Source organism: Schistocerca gregaria, chromosome 6 (assembly GCF_023897955.1).
Source record: "Schistocerca gregaria isolate iqSchGreg1 chromosome 6, iqSchGreg1.2, whole genome shotgun sequence".
Lineage (NCBI taxonomy): Eukaryota > Metazoa > Arthropoda > Insecta > Orthoptera > Acrididae > Schistocerca > Schistocerca gregaria.
In genome coordinates this window covers 490,938,696-490,955,620 of record NC_064925.1, presented here as the reverse complement: position 1 = coordinate 490,955,620, position 16,925 = coordinate 490,938,696, and the positions used below count along the sequence as shown (strand labels likewise).

At 40.5% G+C, this 16,925-nt stretch overlaps 1 protein-coding gene across 2 annotated transcripts in view; it reads right to left on the bottom strand.

Annotated features, from left to right (window-relative positions):
• Positions 1-649: 649 nt before the first annotated feature.
• The window catches only part of LOC126279072 (G2/mitotic-specific cyclin-B-like), a 73,327-nt gene continuing 57,051 nt past the window's right edge, over positions 650-16,925 (bottom strand). Inside the window, exons 7-8 of one of the 2 annotated variants that reach the window (XM_049979529.1) lie at positions 15,625-15,757; positions 650-13,560 (exon numbers count right to left, since the gene is read on the bottom strand). In XM_049979529.1, coding sequence (XP_049835486.1) covers positions 13,462-13,560; positions 15,625-15,757 — 232 coding nt within the window. In that variant the 3' untranslated portion in view covers positions 650-13,461. The remainder of the gene's footprint in view (positions 13,561-15,624; positions 15,758-16,925) is intronic. The other variant, XM_049979530.1, reaches the window with a different exon arrangement.

Here is a 16,925-nt window from a genome sequence, read left to right as displayed (position 1 = left end):
TCTAATTTGTTTTACTGAGGTTTAATGCTGGAGACTTTGCTGTGAACCAGTTCAGAACATTTGCAAGTGCTTGGTTGGCATTTAACTATGTCAGTGGAGGTTTTGCTGGCTATCACTATACTTGGGTCATCTGCAAACATTGTGATATTGCTAGCACTGTTTGAGGACAGGGATAGGTCATTAATATATACACATATAATAAACAGAACGGGACCAATGACTGACCCTTGTAGAACTCCATGATGTAGTGTTCCCATTCAGACTATACCTCTCCTACTTGTAGAGTGTTAACACCTAATACTATTTTTGCTGTCTGTCTTCTAGATATCATCTGAGCCAGTTACTCATTTGTCCACAGATTCCATATTGGGCTGCTTTTCCTAAAAGTATTCTGTGATTGATGCAGTCTAAAGCCTTAGTCAGGTCACAGAACATGCCAACGGGAATTTTTTTCTTGTCAAGGCATCCTAAAACATTATTTGTAAGTGCCTAAATTGCTTCAGTTGTAGATATACCTGATCCGAAACCAAGTTGTTGTTTACTAATTATTGCAAATTTTTCAAGGTGACTGAAAAATTAATATACATCAGGATTGTCAAAGACTTTAAAAAATGCTGTTACAAGAGAGAGATAAGATGATAGTTGGAAACATCTGTGGGATTACCTTTTTTGTAGAGGTGCTTCACAGTACCACTTCATTCTGTCAGGGAAGATACCTTGATTTACAGAGGAATTTAATATATGAGCTAGAACTTTAGAGACTTGATTATTGTTGGCTTTTAGAAGTTTTCTGGAAATATTGTCTACATACAAATTTTTACTTTAGAGACGCTATGGTTTTCCTTACATCTTGCACGGTTATGGGGGCCATACTTGTCATGTCTATAGAGTTAGAGAAAAGTTCTTTGAAGAGTTTTAATTGCCTTTTCTGAAGAGCCTTTGCATGCTGTTTTCTCAGCAACAGTTAAAAAGCACTCAAAGATTTTTGCTACAATATCTTGATTTTGAACTAGCTTACCTTCATTGTTAAGAGCAATATTTTGGGTCTTGTTGGGGTAATTTGCACCAGTCTCATTTCGTATCACTTCCCATATAGTTTTGATTTTATTAGTGAATTTATTAATTTTTGAGCACAGATACATACTTTTTGATTTCTGAATGACTGTTCAATATTTTACAGTATTTTTTATAGTTATTTAAAATGTTAGGGACATTGGGTTGTTTTGAGGCAATGTGTTAATGGTGAGTGTTTGTCCATCATGGTCAGAGAGACCATTCAGGACTTGCCTGACAGCTATATTATCAATGTTCGTTACGTCAATAAATACATTATCAATTAATGGTTTTGTTCGTGAAGTTATTCTGGTGGGAAAATTTACAACGGAAACAAAATTATGTGGGGACATCAAGTTCTTGATATCTATTCTGTCTCTGGAGTTTGTTAGTAGAGATGTCATTTGTAGGAGACTTCAATGCAAATTTCCCAAGTTTAAATATGTATATTAAGAACACCTCTAACTGTTTCAAAAAATACTAAAGTTACCTGAAGGTGCCCTATATAAAGCTACTACTGCTATGTAAGAATCATTTAAAGCCAGCACTATGGCACACACTTCACTTCAAACTGTTGATCTATACAAAAATTCAGCACATTAATTGCACATGTAATGCTGTTTCTGACATGGAACACTACGCTACCTTTTACTAGAAATTTTCTACAGTAAGATGTTGCTAACCAATAATTATCTATAGCAAATTTTTCCATATCTGACATAACATGGTGCTCACTAAAGCACAGGACATGGGCACATCTACACCTTGTGGCTCCTGGATATTAATTAGAAATTCATTATCTGGTTGCTCAGGCTATATATGTTTTGATGGTAAATAGATTTTGATTTCCAAAACCACCTACACAATTATCCCTAAAAAAGAAATATCAGTTGACAGAGTGGGTTTGGTATTTTTCACTATCCATTTATTCAAGTTTGTCTGTTTCCATGTACTGGGTAGAATCAGCTTTACCTGGTGTTTTCAGCAGCCACTTGTCCAATGTCGTTTGTCTACCCATTTCTGCAGTCTTATTGTGTTGTGGAGCACTCATTCTTCGGGTATATGTTGTTCCTAGCATTTACGACAATATCACAAATAATGGACGCTAAGTGACATTTTCCGCGCCAATTGAGGTGAAGGCTGTGAGTGGTGTAAAGTTCTCTACTAAAATTTTGCATGCTAACCATTTGTACATTTGCTTAACAGTTGCAAATTTCTGCATATTGACTGTTTGTATATGCTACTGCTCTGTTAACACGAAAATTGATGCAAGTCATACCAGTGTGGAATATCGAGAACAATGACGTTTGAGTCATTTAGGTGCTTTAGAGCAGATTTTAAGATATTAACAACATGCAAGCCATTGTTATGTGCAATGTCATTTGCACCAGCACATATTACAATGAAGTCTTCCTTATTGTCTTTCGAGAGATATTGTTTACAGTTGAAAGCACTTGGTCAAGACGAGCGCCAGGTTTAATAAAACCTAAAGCATTTACTTCACTGTTTACACTTTTTATTTCGTGTGCAAAGCCTCTACTATGACTATCACTCATTAAACATACATTTATTCTTCTTGCTGCATTTGTGGTGTTCGTTAAATTAACTGTCGTCTTGAATGTTGAATTTACCTTTTAGCGGCCACACCATTCAAACATGTGAAGGGTTGAACTACGGCACAGCCGACAAGTAAGTGACACCTGGCATTCGCGAGTGCAGCTATACTGCTACGCCGAATTTCAGCAACAGTGCATTGTGCATCGGACGCACGGAACAAAGCAAGGGGACAGTGCGAGCCGGTCAACGCAACGCGACACACCTCTCCACTCCACCGACTTCACCGTCGCGGACCAAGTGCGTAGAGTCAACGCGACTCCCTCGCAAACTCTTATGCTCAGTCTGAAACGCAGTTGCTCATTTTGTGGAGTGCACCCTTCCATTTGACAGTGCCTTCCTCCCTTCCACAGACATCGCAGCACTTCCGCTCGCACCAGGAGCTGGACATTCGGCGACGTGGCTTTTGTCTCGCTCGGTCCACCACGCGGTCGCGCCACGGGTCATCACTGGAGTGTACACTCTCCAGGATTTGTAATCGAGCCATACTGCTAGGGCAACATGCCTGTACGGACGAACGTCAGTGGTGCATTGCATTTGTAACATAGTTTAAGTTTTCCAAAGAATAAATGTGTCACGACAAAACTGCTGTAGTCATTCTGTCGCCAAGCCTCTCCCTTGAACATAGTGCATGGGCACGGCAATAAAGCCGGTTCACCGCACGTTAATGACCGTAAGCCATGATACCACACGTCGCCGTTTCACTGGTAACCCCAATCTGATCCGAGGCTAAAAACACGTCATGACGAACGTTCGTCGGTACGAGTGACGTGGAGCCACAAGTAAGCTGGCGCGTACACGCCTGCACCCGAACAGTGCTACGTAGATTTTTTTTCTTTGAACATACTTTTTTGGTATTGTGTTTGTGCGTGTGTTTCATTCCGAACAGTCCAGTGTTATTGTGTTTTACTTTGTTGTGTTATTTTCATTGCGCACTTTCACCTTGTGCGAGGACTCAACTCTAAGCTAAGATGGCAACATTAGAAGAGTTGCCAAAGACCATTGAAGACCTGCTTGTATGCAACAAGGGACTGGAGAGAGCTACAAGCACGGGGTACACGCACAGAGGCCACACAGCCACAGACATCTCAGGACAATTTTGGCGCGCAAATCCCCGTCACACCGACGCCTCCTACAATCACCGGAGAACCCAGAAGCACTGGATGGGTGTTTATCAGGCTGCCTCCCTTTTGGTCCCACGACCCTGTAATGTGGTTCAGCCAAGTGGAGACAGTCTTTATGAGCAACCACGTAACCTGCAGTCTGGCAAAATTTGGACACACAGTGGGCCAGCTCAATCAGAACTATGTGGCCGAAGTGTGGGATATAATCACTGCCCCGCCGACGCAGTCATCCAAACAACTCAAGGAGGAACTGATCCGGTGCATCTCGCCGTCTGAGGAACGAGTGCACCAACTGCTGCGGCAAGAGGAATGGGGCAACCGGAGGCCCTCACAGTTTCTGTGCCACTTTCAGAGCCTCGTGCAGTCCGACATGGTGCCAGATTCTCTGTTACACACTATCTGGCTGCACAGTCTCCTAGCTCATGTGCACACAGTGATAGCAGCACAGACAGAGATGCAGCTGGACACCGTCACTAACTTGGCTGACTGGGTACACGATGCGCTGACAATGGCGTGCTGACAACGGTGCCTAGCACCGCAGCTGCGGCAGCTGACGACAAAGCTCCCCCACCTCTGCGCCTCCCGCAGCTGCTTCAGAAGCCGATCAGCACCAGCTAGTATAAAACTTGGCCGCACAGGTGGCAGCTCTCTCCACGCAAGTCGACCGATTGGTACACTCGCAGCAAGAGGGCAGCACGCACTGCAGCAGCACCAGCAGCAGCAGCACCAGCAGAGCAGGCTACAGGAGGGGCAGCCAGCAACACAGCAACAGCCGCTACAATGGTACCCCGCAGACATCAAAGCAGGCACAAAGCAGCTACTGCTGGTACCACGCCCACTTCAGCAACAAAGCAACCAGGTGTCGCACCCCTTGATCGCACCCAAACGCCAGCTGTGACCGGGGCTAGGCGCACCCAGCTGGAGTGCAATATCTAAGCATCTTTTTGTCATGGAATGGGGTGCAGGCGTGAGGTATCTTGACACAGGTTCGGACCTTTCAATATTCCCCCGTTCTATGTTACGAGAACGCCGGCGGGTCAAGGCACTCTACCTCACAGCGGCGAACAATTCAGCTATTAAACTTACAGCACAAACAGCCCGCAATTTAGATCTAGCTCTACGCCGCACATTCTCGTTGACTTACTGTGGCCGGCGTTAATGAGCCGATTCTGGGCACGGACTTTCTCGGCCACTACGGGCTGCTATCCGACATCTCAAACGGCCAGCTCATCGACATGACAACAAATTTAAAGATAGCAGGACAGTGCCGGCAGGCCGCTTTTTACAGTTTTAAACCCGTGAAGTGTCCCGGTCCGTGTGCTGACATCCTTGAGAAATTCCCAGACCTTTTGCTTTGTCAGAACGGACTTCACATGTTACACACTTACATTTTGATCTGGATGATTTTTCACTGCGGATTTTATGCGTGGCACTAGACTTTAAACTTTGCGACGCACTTTTGTTGATCATCTCTTTGCTACTGATGCCCGATAACATTTGAAAATTCAAAATAACTGGCTGTACAAATTCACTAAACTTCTCAATTGCCGCCATCTTAAATTTTTTTATCAATATGTCATCTAAATATGCAAAGCAAAATGGCAATCCTTGTAACACTTCATCATGAATCTCTGCCAGGTTTGGACTACATTTTTTAAGACAAAATGGCATAAAAAACCTCTAACAGGCCGAAAGATGTAATAACTGCTGTCTTTGCAAGATCAGTATGTGCCACTGGGATTCGACTGTAAGCTTTCCAGCAATCCAACACTGAGAAAACTTTTGCACTGGACAGAGAATAGGTAAATTCTTGGATATTAGGTATCCTGTACTTATCTGGGGCTGTTCTTGCATTCAGCCTATGGTAATCTGCACAGGGCGCCATATGCTGTCCTTTTTGTGCACTAGGTGTAACGGGGATGACCATGGGCTGTCTGACCTTCGTATAATACCAAGCAAGGAGCATATTCTTAAATATCACCTTGGTCTGAGCTAACTGCTCTGGAGCTATTTTATAGACACATTGTGAAACTTGTGTCATGCATATATTATGCACTGTATTATGCTTAACACTGCTTGGTGCATCAACGTATGGGGGATCGACTGTTTACTTGCATCATTAATTAGTCCTATTACATAGCCCACAGAACATGTCTGAATTACCTTTACCCTGTCACATTGTGTCCCACTTACAAGGCAGGCATTTGCCAAGTCTACAGCCAGTGCAAAGAGCGACAGAAGATCAGCACCTAATATGGGTTGCGTAATGACTGCCACCACAAAACTCCATTGTATGGAGTAGGAAAACAAACGTCCATCATATCTTTGTGCCCATACATTTTGATGCCAGATTTTTTTCATGGCTAACAACTGTAAGGGCTCCTGCATTGCCATCTTAACTGCACTCGTGACTGGAAGGGTGCTGACCTTTGAACCAGTGTCTATTAAAAATCTTAAGCCTGAAATCTTATCACAAACAACTGAGGCGAAGTTGTGTCATGACTCATAGGAAAAGTAGTAAGCATGCCATCATGGATGTTACCTTTGCAATATGTCCACCTGTGGCATTGTTGCAATTTGACTCTTCTTACGTCATAGTGAGTGCCACAGCCCATAGTGCCTAATTCGAACTGCCCTCGCCAGTTGGGTATTTACACGATTTCATGCACTTTGTAGCATGGGCACCAAACCGTCTGTGATACCAGTAGATAACATCATCAGTAGTGTGACCTTGAGTAGTGTCTGACAGCTGTAGATTGATGAATGAGGCAACCACGTCCTCTTATTGGCATCTGTCCATAACTCCAAGCTCTCTAACTGCATGACAGTTCGTCCCATTGTAGTCCGTAACTCTGAGTTCCCCAGTGATGTCAGCTGATAGTCAACAAGATGTGGCAGCACAATTCAGCATCGGTTCCACCAAAAACAGATGCGCATTTGTCATCTCCTGTCGTGTGGTTGATTCCAATGTGGCATATGCTCTATCAGCTACTTGTAAGTATTTAACCAATGGTTGTCCTTCGTACACTATTAATGTGAACTGTACTGGAGAGGGAAGCTGTTGTCGCCAGATATGTAGCAGCAACTCACTAGATATTATGCTACAGTCCACTATCGTTCACAAATGTGTCCAAAATTCTGAAAGGTTTCTGTCCCCAAGTTTCTCCTAGTTATGCAATTGTGAAAGCCTCTGCTCAGGTAGCTTCGTGCAGCGAGTGACTAGCGGAGTTTTCAGGGCAAGCTATGCTTGTTGATGGGGTGGTTGTAGAATGAAATTGGAAATTGTCACTCTCTGGTCCAAATTGTTAACTACCAGTGTAAACTGATCACAGTCTTCTGCGAGCTGATGTCTGGTTGTGTAAGCATAAATTGAGGTACCTGCAATTGTAGGCGCAGTGCAGTTGGCACAAACAAATCTGCATGAAGAAAATTTTCGGTGCAGGTGTGCGCTCACGGCACTGTAGTTATCACTGGAGTTTGTGATCTCGTCGCGTCCATCTTGCTGTCTTTTCTCAGCATCAACTGTTTTCTAAAACTTCAATTTCTTTTTGCAGCTGCAGGATCTCATCACAATGGTTTGTAAAAAATTATTTGCACCTTCCATGTTTAACAGATGTAATAATGTTGCAACTTAAACCAGTCTTGTTTTCGGAATCACCAATTATGTATGTCAGAAATCCAACCCACATATACTGAAGAGAGATTTATTTACTTTGAGTAACATCCAAGTACAGCTCTAAATAAAAAATGAAAAACAAAGAATGAATATCAAAGTATCAAAATCAGCTACTTGTTCAAAGATAAACAATGCACTGCACTGGTCGATCTCCTGTTCCCACAATATATATTAATGATTCAAGAGGCAAATATGCTGCAACACTGAAAGCTGATCACGAGAAGAAGGTTCAAAGGCTGTCTTAACTAATGGTATTGTTATACAGTTCAGTGATTCCAAAAAGGTTTAACATGTGTCTTGCGGTTAGTTACAGTGAAGGAGTCATGCCGGACAGTCAAGCTCACACTGGGGAGTTTTCAGTGTAAGCGGTCTACTGAAAGTTATAGGAAGTTGTAGGACAGATAGTTGTAATAGAGTGATGGAACTTACAGTAGTAACTGAGTTTTGGTACTTATAGGTCAGTGACTGCTGGCCTGATATAATTCATTTGTTTAGTGCTGCAAGTATCTGCCAATGAATTAGTGTCTAGTGGTTCTCATTATCAAACATTGACTCTAGTGATGGAGATTTGGCAAAATAATTGTGTAAAGAATAGGCTTAAGTAATTTGTTGGATGATATTTCACTATGGGGACTGTATGAAACCAAGCCCTTATTGTTGACATGCAATTGGATTTATGGACAAATACTGATTGGGATTGTTTCATACATTTTGGCTAGTGTTCTTGTGTAGCAAATTTGGAGGCAATTGAGTTTTTTGATGTATATCTATATGTGGTTAGCACCTTTTTGTGGGAATCTAGTGTTCACTGTGTTTGTTTGGAAGAATTGCACACACAAAGAATAGTGTAATGTGTTGGTTATGTAGAGAATTGATTTGTGCTTGTATTGAGCAGTAGTAACTCAATTATCAATGTATTTGAATGGACTGACAGCAGAGAATTTTGGAACAAAACTATATTTTGGTCATGCAGTATGGGTTGCCCATGAACGCTCAAGCTCTTTCTCGTAACTGTACTTAGTTATGGGTTTGGGTTGGAAACATTTATGCAAGCATGTCACAGTATCATCACTACTTTCTGTATTGAAGTAACGAGTGAACACTAAATTTCGAAATGATAGTGGGGCTCAATTTGACACCTAATGAGGGTTAATTTTGCCTGAATTTACTTCAGGGCTGAAAGCAGCAGTGCCACATAGGCTTTTTTGGTTTGCAATTTTTTTTTAATTGCAATTTCTCTCATCACTACAGTGAGGAACAGAATTGCTGCCAATCTTTTACTTCCGTCAATTACTAATTCACACGAAAATGCTAACTAAGATATTTCAGGTTAACTTACTGAAACCTAAGTTCCTGAACATTATTTGAAAATAATAGAACTATCCCCAAAGTAAGTAAGTCCCAAAAAGATAATGCGAATAAAATTAAATGGAAGGGACAAAACAAATAGCTTCGGAAACAAATTCAACATGCAATAAATGGGAAGAAATCATCAAGCAATCCAAATAAAAGGGTGTTGGGCAGAAGAAATGCTGAGCCTCCTCCACATCTCAACGATGTTTCATGTGTGAGCTTTAAGAAAAATAAGGGACAACCGTAGGTATTGTCAAGTGTCTCCTCCCTCCAGCGTCAAGGCAAACTCCATGGACTCTTGGCCAGGTAACAACAGCACTAACAGAATAAAAAACAAAAGGAAGGCATCTCTTTCTTTCATTAAAATACAAGAGGCCTCTTAAGCAAAACAGAAACTACTTATTAACATTAATGAAAAGGATTGTATAAATAATGCTCAGATTTTGCCCTTAACTGAGTGCAATGTTACTGATAAATGTGCCTTGCCATCTATAGTAAGTTATAGTTTAGTAACATACGACTGTAGTGAAAGTAAAGACAAAGGTGAAGTAACAATTTATGTCAAGAATAGTGTAGCATTCAAAGCTATAGATATTAAGAAATATTGTGTGGAACAAAAATTTGAGGCATGTGCAACTGAAATAATAACTGTTTACTACACAATAATAGTGCTGGCTGTCTACAGGGCACCTTCAGGTGACACGGAAACTTTTCTACATATAATGGAACTCCTGCTGTCAGGGTTACATGCAAAAGCAAAGGATATTGTACTTTTAGGTGATTTCAATACAAACATTTTGACAGAAAATAAGAATCAAATTGACTAAGATTGTGATGACCAAATGTAACCTGATATTGGTAATAAACTTTCCAACAAGAATTACATTGATAATAAAAATCAACCACCTCCACACCCACCAATCAATCATTCATTCATTCATTCCAGTGTCCGGTCAGCATTTCCAGAAGGTAACAACTCCGATGGGCTTCTTGTTTCCCTCGATCAGGTCCTGTGTTGTACAGGGTCAAGTTGACGACAAATTAGCAGGTGGGCCGGGTCTTGTGTTGTTCCGAACTAGCAGGATGTATCTACATCACCTGGAAGAATGCCCCATTTTCGCACATTGGTCTTGCAAAGAGGAACGTCCACCCTAAGACGATTGAGCGATCTCCTAATAGGGCACGGCAAGTCATTTCCTAGAGCTAGCTTTTCCTTTACAGGGATATCAGGTGGTAGCTTGCTCTTCCACCTGGTGATGCGGTTATACTCCGGTGTTACCTCTAGTGGTAGAGTCCTGGTGATGAAGCTCTTTTCGACTTCAGTCGACAGACTACAGCCTGATGATCATACAGTGAATGTTGGGGATCACAAGTCTGCTTAGCCCTCTCTACATCAGCAGTAACAGCCCTTCTATTAGTGGGTGTGGGGGGGGGGGGGGGGGGGCGGCATTCCAACAATCAGGTAGATTTTATCGACTTAAGTTGACTTCATACATCTGACAAGATTTGGATGATCTCATTGATTGCAATATCAACCTGTTTGATGTGAGTGGATGCACTCCACACAGGTGAAGCATACTGTGCAGCGGATATACACAAAGCAAGAGCCGAAATTCTCAGGAAGGAAGGAAGGAAGGGACTTCCTCCCCAGGCAATGGATGTGAGCTTCCTCAAGATGTTATTCTGTGAACTAACTTTCAGTCTGGTGTTATGGGAATGTTTCTTGAAGGGCTGAGTTCAGTCAAGGGTAACATCCAACCACACCGGTGTTTAACAATGCTCCCATCATTTGCCTTGCCATGTAACGTCCAGTTCCTGTCAAGTTTCTCTATTCTTCAAGTGAAATGCGCACAGCTGAGTGTTGTTGGGATCTGGCTTTAGATGATTGGCTTTGTAGTAGGAGCCAAGAGTATGTAGCACAGAAGTCAACTTTTCCTCTACTTCTTCAACCATCTTTCCTTGAGCAGCCACTGCAGTATCAGCATAGATGAAAAACCTGGAATTTTCCATTATGGGCTGGTCATTAGGGTAAACATTGAAGAGCACAGAGGCAAGCACACTGCCTTGAGGTAAGCCATTCTTTTGTATGCGGCATCTGCTCTTCTTACCATGGAGAGAAACTATGAATCTTCTGCTCTGCTGGAGAGTACCAATAAGGGATGTTAGTTGGTAATCTTTGGCGAGTTGGTAAATTTTCCTCAGCAACTTCCTGTGGTTGATAGTGTTGTATGCAGCTGTTTGGTCAACAAAGGCAACTCCTGTTATCTTACCCTGTTCAAAACCATCTTCAATGTGTTGAGTGAGGTTCAGTGTGTCTGCAGCATGATTTTCCAGGTAGAAAGCCTGGTGTCTAATGTCATTGTTGTGCTGTATGTATGGACCTAAGAAATTACCGGTATTTCCAAACTGTGGTCATAGAGGATAGAAGAACTTCAATCTCTTGAAAATGGTGCGCATCAAGCTATTTAATGGAGAACAACAAAACAGTCAGCATGCTTTCAAAATGAAATACTGCTCATCAAATTCTCCAGCTAGAAATCGGCCAAGTGGTGGAGTTTGGAGTGAGAAGGGCTACACATTTTAATATTCCATTGAGAACATGGCAGGAAATAGAATACAGGTTTGCAGAAGTACATTTTTTTGGAGTGCTTGGCATTACAAAACATTGAGTTGAAGGCGTCTTCAAATGTTTCAAGAAAGAAGGACATCTTATACCCATTGAAACCCATGGAGGTTATAGAAAGATTGCTGTTTACAGCACCAGGATTACGTCTGTAAAAACTTCTATTAAACAGTTTAAAGGAAGTGAATCACATTACTGTAGGTCAAGAAGTGCTCATATTTATTTGGACACTAGTCCAAGTATAGCTAAAATGTGGGAAATGTACCAGAAATCTGTTTCTGATTATCTAAAATTTACACAATCATTATTCTGGAAAGTTTTTGTCACCAATTTTAATATCAGTTCAAAAGCCCCACCCACAGATATTTGTTCTTCTTGCCTGCAACTGAGAAAATAAAGCACGAGAATGTTGAGCAAGTATTAAAGAAACTATGGACAGATTTGACATTGTAAAATCCTTTAGCTTGCAGTGTGTACAAACTTCTAAAAAAGGAAACCCTTAGTGTGTACATTGTATCATTCTACATGCAGAAGAATCTACCAACACCAAAGCTGCCTGACCAAACTGCATACTATTCCAGACAGTTGTATTCCTACAATTTGACTGTTTCTGGACATTTTACTGGGAAATTAGTGTTAAATAAAGAGAATGTTGCTTTATATTCCTGGGGAGAACACAAAATGAAAAAGTCATCTAATGAAGTGACTTCCACAGTGTTACATGAACTACACAGTAAAGCAGATTCAGTTACTTTCAGTGTATGTCTTGTGCAGATGGCTGCCCAGGACAAAATAAGAACACTACAATTTTGGCAATGTGCCTTTCCTGGTTATCCTGTACTCTGCTGAACATTCAGAAGATGAAAGTCTTTTCCCTGTCACTGGTCATTCATTCGTCCCGAGTGAATGTGAATGGAACAAATGAAAGATTCAAAGAAAAAGGAGAAAATTGTTTAACTAGAAAGTACCATGAAGTTTTTAGGAAACATGGAACTGTAAAGCTCTTGAATAGTCACTGGAATGATGTTGATTTGAAAGCTGAAGCTAAAACGTGTGAAAGAACCAGGAGCACTTCACTTTAAAATTTCACAAATTGAGAGATTTGTGCAGACTAGGAAGTCAAACTCAGTCACCATTAGTGGAGAACTCAACTATAATTTCGAGATTGTGCAGCCTTTGTTAGTTATGAAGAAAGGTAAATGGGTGAGAGACATAAATGCTGTAGAACTAGTTTCTCGCATCAGAGTAAATCCCTTGAAGGTACAAGATAAAGTTGCTTCTAAAACATTAGAGGGAGCAATGGAACAAACGTGAGGAAATGAAATGGTTTCAGAAGATCATTGATTAAAATGACACCAAACAAGAGGTACCCGCAGAAGCTGATCGCTGTGACTGCCTCATTCAGAATAGTGAGGCTGATTATGATGATGTGGAAGTGATTGTATAATTTCAGGAACTGGACACTTGTGGAATGTATAGACTAACAGAACCATTTTCTTACATTTGTATCATTAATAAAACAATTTCATGTTCTTCAATAAAACTGGAAGTTTTGAGTTTTTGTTTAACATACCTATAACAAATTTTAACAATACTGAGGATTTTACAATGTTAGAATAGCGCAATTTGCGGAGTTCGGTTAAAGTTCGTTACATACACTGCAAACTCCATTCCTTAGTTACAAACATGGCCAACACCATATTTCAACAGTCATTTCCTCTTTAGCTATGTAAGATCATATGAAAATGTTGATGTAAACACGATTCTAATTGCTAAGAAACTGTACAGTAATAACCAACTCGGAAGGCAGGTAGTAAATGTGCAAAACAAAACAGTTTTTCGCCTCTCCTGAAAAATTTTATGAATTGGAGTTGGCAATGTTTGTAGCTAGGCTACATTTACAATCAGTACAAAATTAACAAATTAATTGTGTTATTTCAAAGTCAACTATATAAAATGTTCAGTGTCTTACTACATACAAGATCTGTCACAAAAATTACACCATGTGTTTAACACTATCACAAAAGTTTTATTATCCTCTTCAAGTAGACTGGTGTTACTTCAGGAAGACTGCTTACTTTCAGAAACATGCTGCTCGAGTACTTCTCATATAATGCCTGAAAGTTAGGAGAGAGATGGGTGTATTAATGGTCCACCAAAAAACAAGGCTTACACACAGTTCTCATGAATGCTCACTAGCTTTTCTGAGTCACAATAAATAGGCTTCTGAACTACCATGTATAACAGTACAGTTCTTAGTAAACCTCAAATGGCTTTCGATCACCTTATAGCAGCCTCAGAATGCCTGAAAGCAATTCATAGAGCCTATGGGTGATGCAGTAGTGTGACAACATCCACTTTCACTTCCGATATAATTCTTTCAATATATTTCAATTCATCTCCTGACAAAAATGATGCACCCAGAAGACATAGCCAGGTGTCAATGTAACTTTGTGCACGTACACACCTTTGGCAGGTGTGTAAATGATTAGAGACAATTCTTTGTGACAGGAAGAACAGCCACTGTGTTTATTACCATTGTTACCAGGTCTCTTGTGACAAATAAGGAGAGAACAGCATCAGATGTTCAGTTATCACTGAAGAACACAGATGCTTTGTACTTGTGTGTGGGAGTTTGGAAGGGACCTCATTGTGAATCTCAATTGGTCGACTGGTCAAATCATGCAATATCCTTATATGTGGAATTTTTAGATGTATTTTAGTAACTTATTATGTCTTAAACACACTTATTTCCAAAAACACATTATGTTTTTCAGCATTCTGTCATTTTGAAAGGCAGTTTATGTCAATCATGTAAAATTGTTCACTGGGTACAGTGGTGGACCACATCAACATTCTCAGCTGCAAGGCAAGTGCACTTGTCTCACAATTGAGAATGTTGGCATGATACAATGTACCTAATGAACAGTTTTATATGACTAAAATAACACTGCCTTTGAAAATGATGGAATGTCGAAATGCATAAGGTGTTTTTGGAAATAAGTGTGGTCAGGACATAAGAGGAGTTATTGAAGTGCATCCAAATGGCCACTTTCTCATACCTTTTTCATGCAAACTGCAACTTTTGGTTGCGACAGTGGCTCGATGGTGGACTACAATGGTACACGAGAGTAGGCGTACTCTTATTCAAGGTTTGTGTCAACCATGTTGAAGAACAACTGGGAAGCATCACTGTATTGTGAATTGAGCACATCATAAGCCCTTCAAATATGCACCTGCCATCTTAGAACAACACTGTCGCCCAACACCACTGGTTGGAGACTAGCAGCAGATGGAATAGGAAATTACGGTACTGTGCATAGGCTGCCATTAACACCACAACAATAACAGCTGCAGTTGGAGTGTTGCCATGACCAGTGAGCATGGACTGCTGTTAAATGGTGGTGTGTTTAGTGATGAATTGCAGCTCTGCACTACCCTAGATGGCCACAGTCAGTGAGAATGGCAGAAACCTGTGGAAGACGTTCCACCCAGTCTCCCAATGTTCTGAAGAGTCAAAGTGATTTATCTCTTGGTGTCATGATATGGGAAGCCATTAAGTTTCACTTCAGGTCATAGCTTGTAGTGACTGAAGTAACTGACAAGACAACAGAACACAACAGACATCCTGCATCCTATTGTGTGACAGTATAATGATGCCATCCCAATAGAACGCGCGCGCGCGTGTGTGTGTGTGTGTGTGTGTGTGTGTGTGTGTGTGTGTGTGTGTGTGTGTGTGTGTGTGTGTGTGTCGGGGGGGGGGGGGGGGGTGCTCTGATGTTAATATGTCCCAGTGCCTGTATCCAGGATATCAAAGATCAAATCTGTAGGCCACCATGTATCAGGAGAGGATACAATGGGTTTATGACACCATTCTCAATGATCAGTACATGCATCCAAGTCAGAAGATGTGCAAAGTCATACTGGAGGAGTTATTAGCCTTCCCAACCTTTGTACATTTGTACTGCTCCTGAACCCAATACCAAAACACCTCCTTACTCCCTACCCCAAAAATGAAAAAAATGAAAACTCAACTATCCTTTACATTTAGCAGTGACTGCCTGGTTAAGTGATCTCTCTAGTAATCACATAATATTATTTTCCTTACCAGAGTTCAAATAGCTAAAAGCCACTAAGCCAACACTTTAAGAAGCAAATTAAACTTTTCACCTTTAGCATACCTGATATTTTGAACTTTCACTGCTTATGACTGCAAATGCAATTTTTTTTGAAATATGTGCTATGTCTTTCAGTTTGTACTGCGAGTAATAGATGAGCGTTTCTGACCAGACATGTTCATTTTTTCTCCTCAGCCTGGAACGTGCAAGATAATAGATTATGATAATGCTTTTACACTATGCTTGATATAAGCAATAGTCAATGAATATTTATTGTTTGGTATATACAAATACTTTCATATTTATAAATAAAGTAACATATGAAGTACATCACCATTACATATTCACACAATGTTGTGCTATTTATTTTCACTGATGTGGCAACCATGATAATTTAGCCATGTTTGCTCACCAGTGATAATTAACAGTTCCAGTTTTTCACAATGCATGGATCATACTTTTGGATATATTAAACTGAGGAGGAATCTCTAATGCTTTAAAGACACCAATAAATCAATCTTACAGTTACAAAAACAAAGCATCTCCACAAAATCAAATACCAATTTTTCACTGAAAAACAATTCAACGTAACTTCTGTTCAAGAGTAGGTCTTTTTCCTTTTTTGTCAAAGGCTAAACAATAGGTATTCTTAAGGATGGAAATAACAGCATGGTCAAAAGTAGAGGAACCAGCTGCACTTGGAAGATACTGAATAAGTTAGCAAAAGTGATGTTACATATCACTTTGAAAGTGATGTGAAACCCAGTGTCTACCTTGCTGACCAATGTTGCTTGCAGTCTATAGAAAGAGAATTTAATATGGAATCTAGATAGATGACACGTCAGATGTCTGAGATGGGATGATGATTGCATTAACTACTCAAGTGGCAGAATCTACGGGGATGTTTATGCAGGCTCCATGGAGCTTTGCCCCAGGTTGAAGAAGTGCATCGATCCTGGTGCAATCACCATAGGTGACAATAGGAAAAAAGCAAACAAAAGATGATTTTTTTTCAAAGTATTCATTTTCTTGTAAAGCTTTGCACTGTAACAAATACAGTTTTAGGTAATGCTCCCTATGACTTACAGTTGTGAATAGAAGATGTGTTTGCATTTTATGGAACAATATATGGAAGTTTTCCTGAAGGACTCTTCATACTTATTTTTGATAGTTCTCTATATGTGGAAGCATTTAACTTCCAGCATACTTGAGATTGTAACAGCAACAAAGTCCAAAGATATGCATCACCATGGTCTTACATAAGGGAGATCAATGACCGAGTCAAACTCTAAAATCTGGACTTGCACATACAGAGAACCATTGAACTAATAACTGACAAAGATAACAGCAATAAAAATACGAAA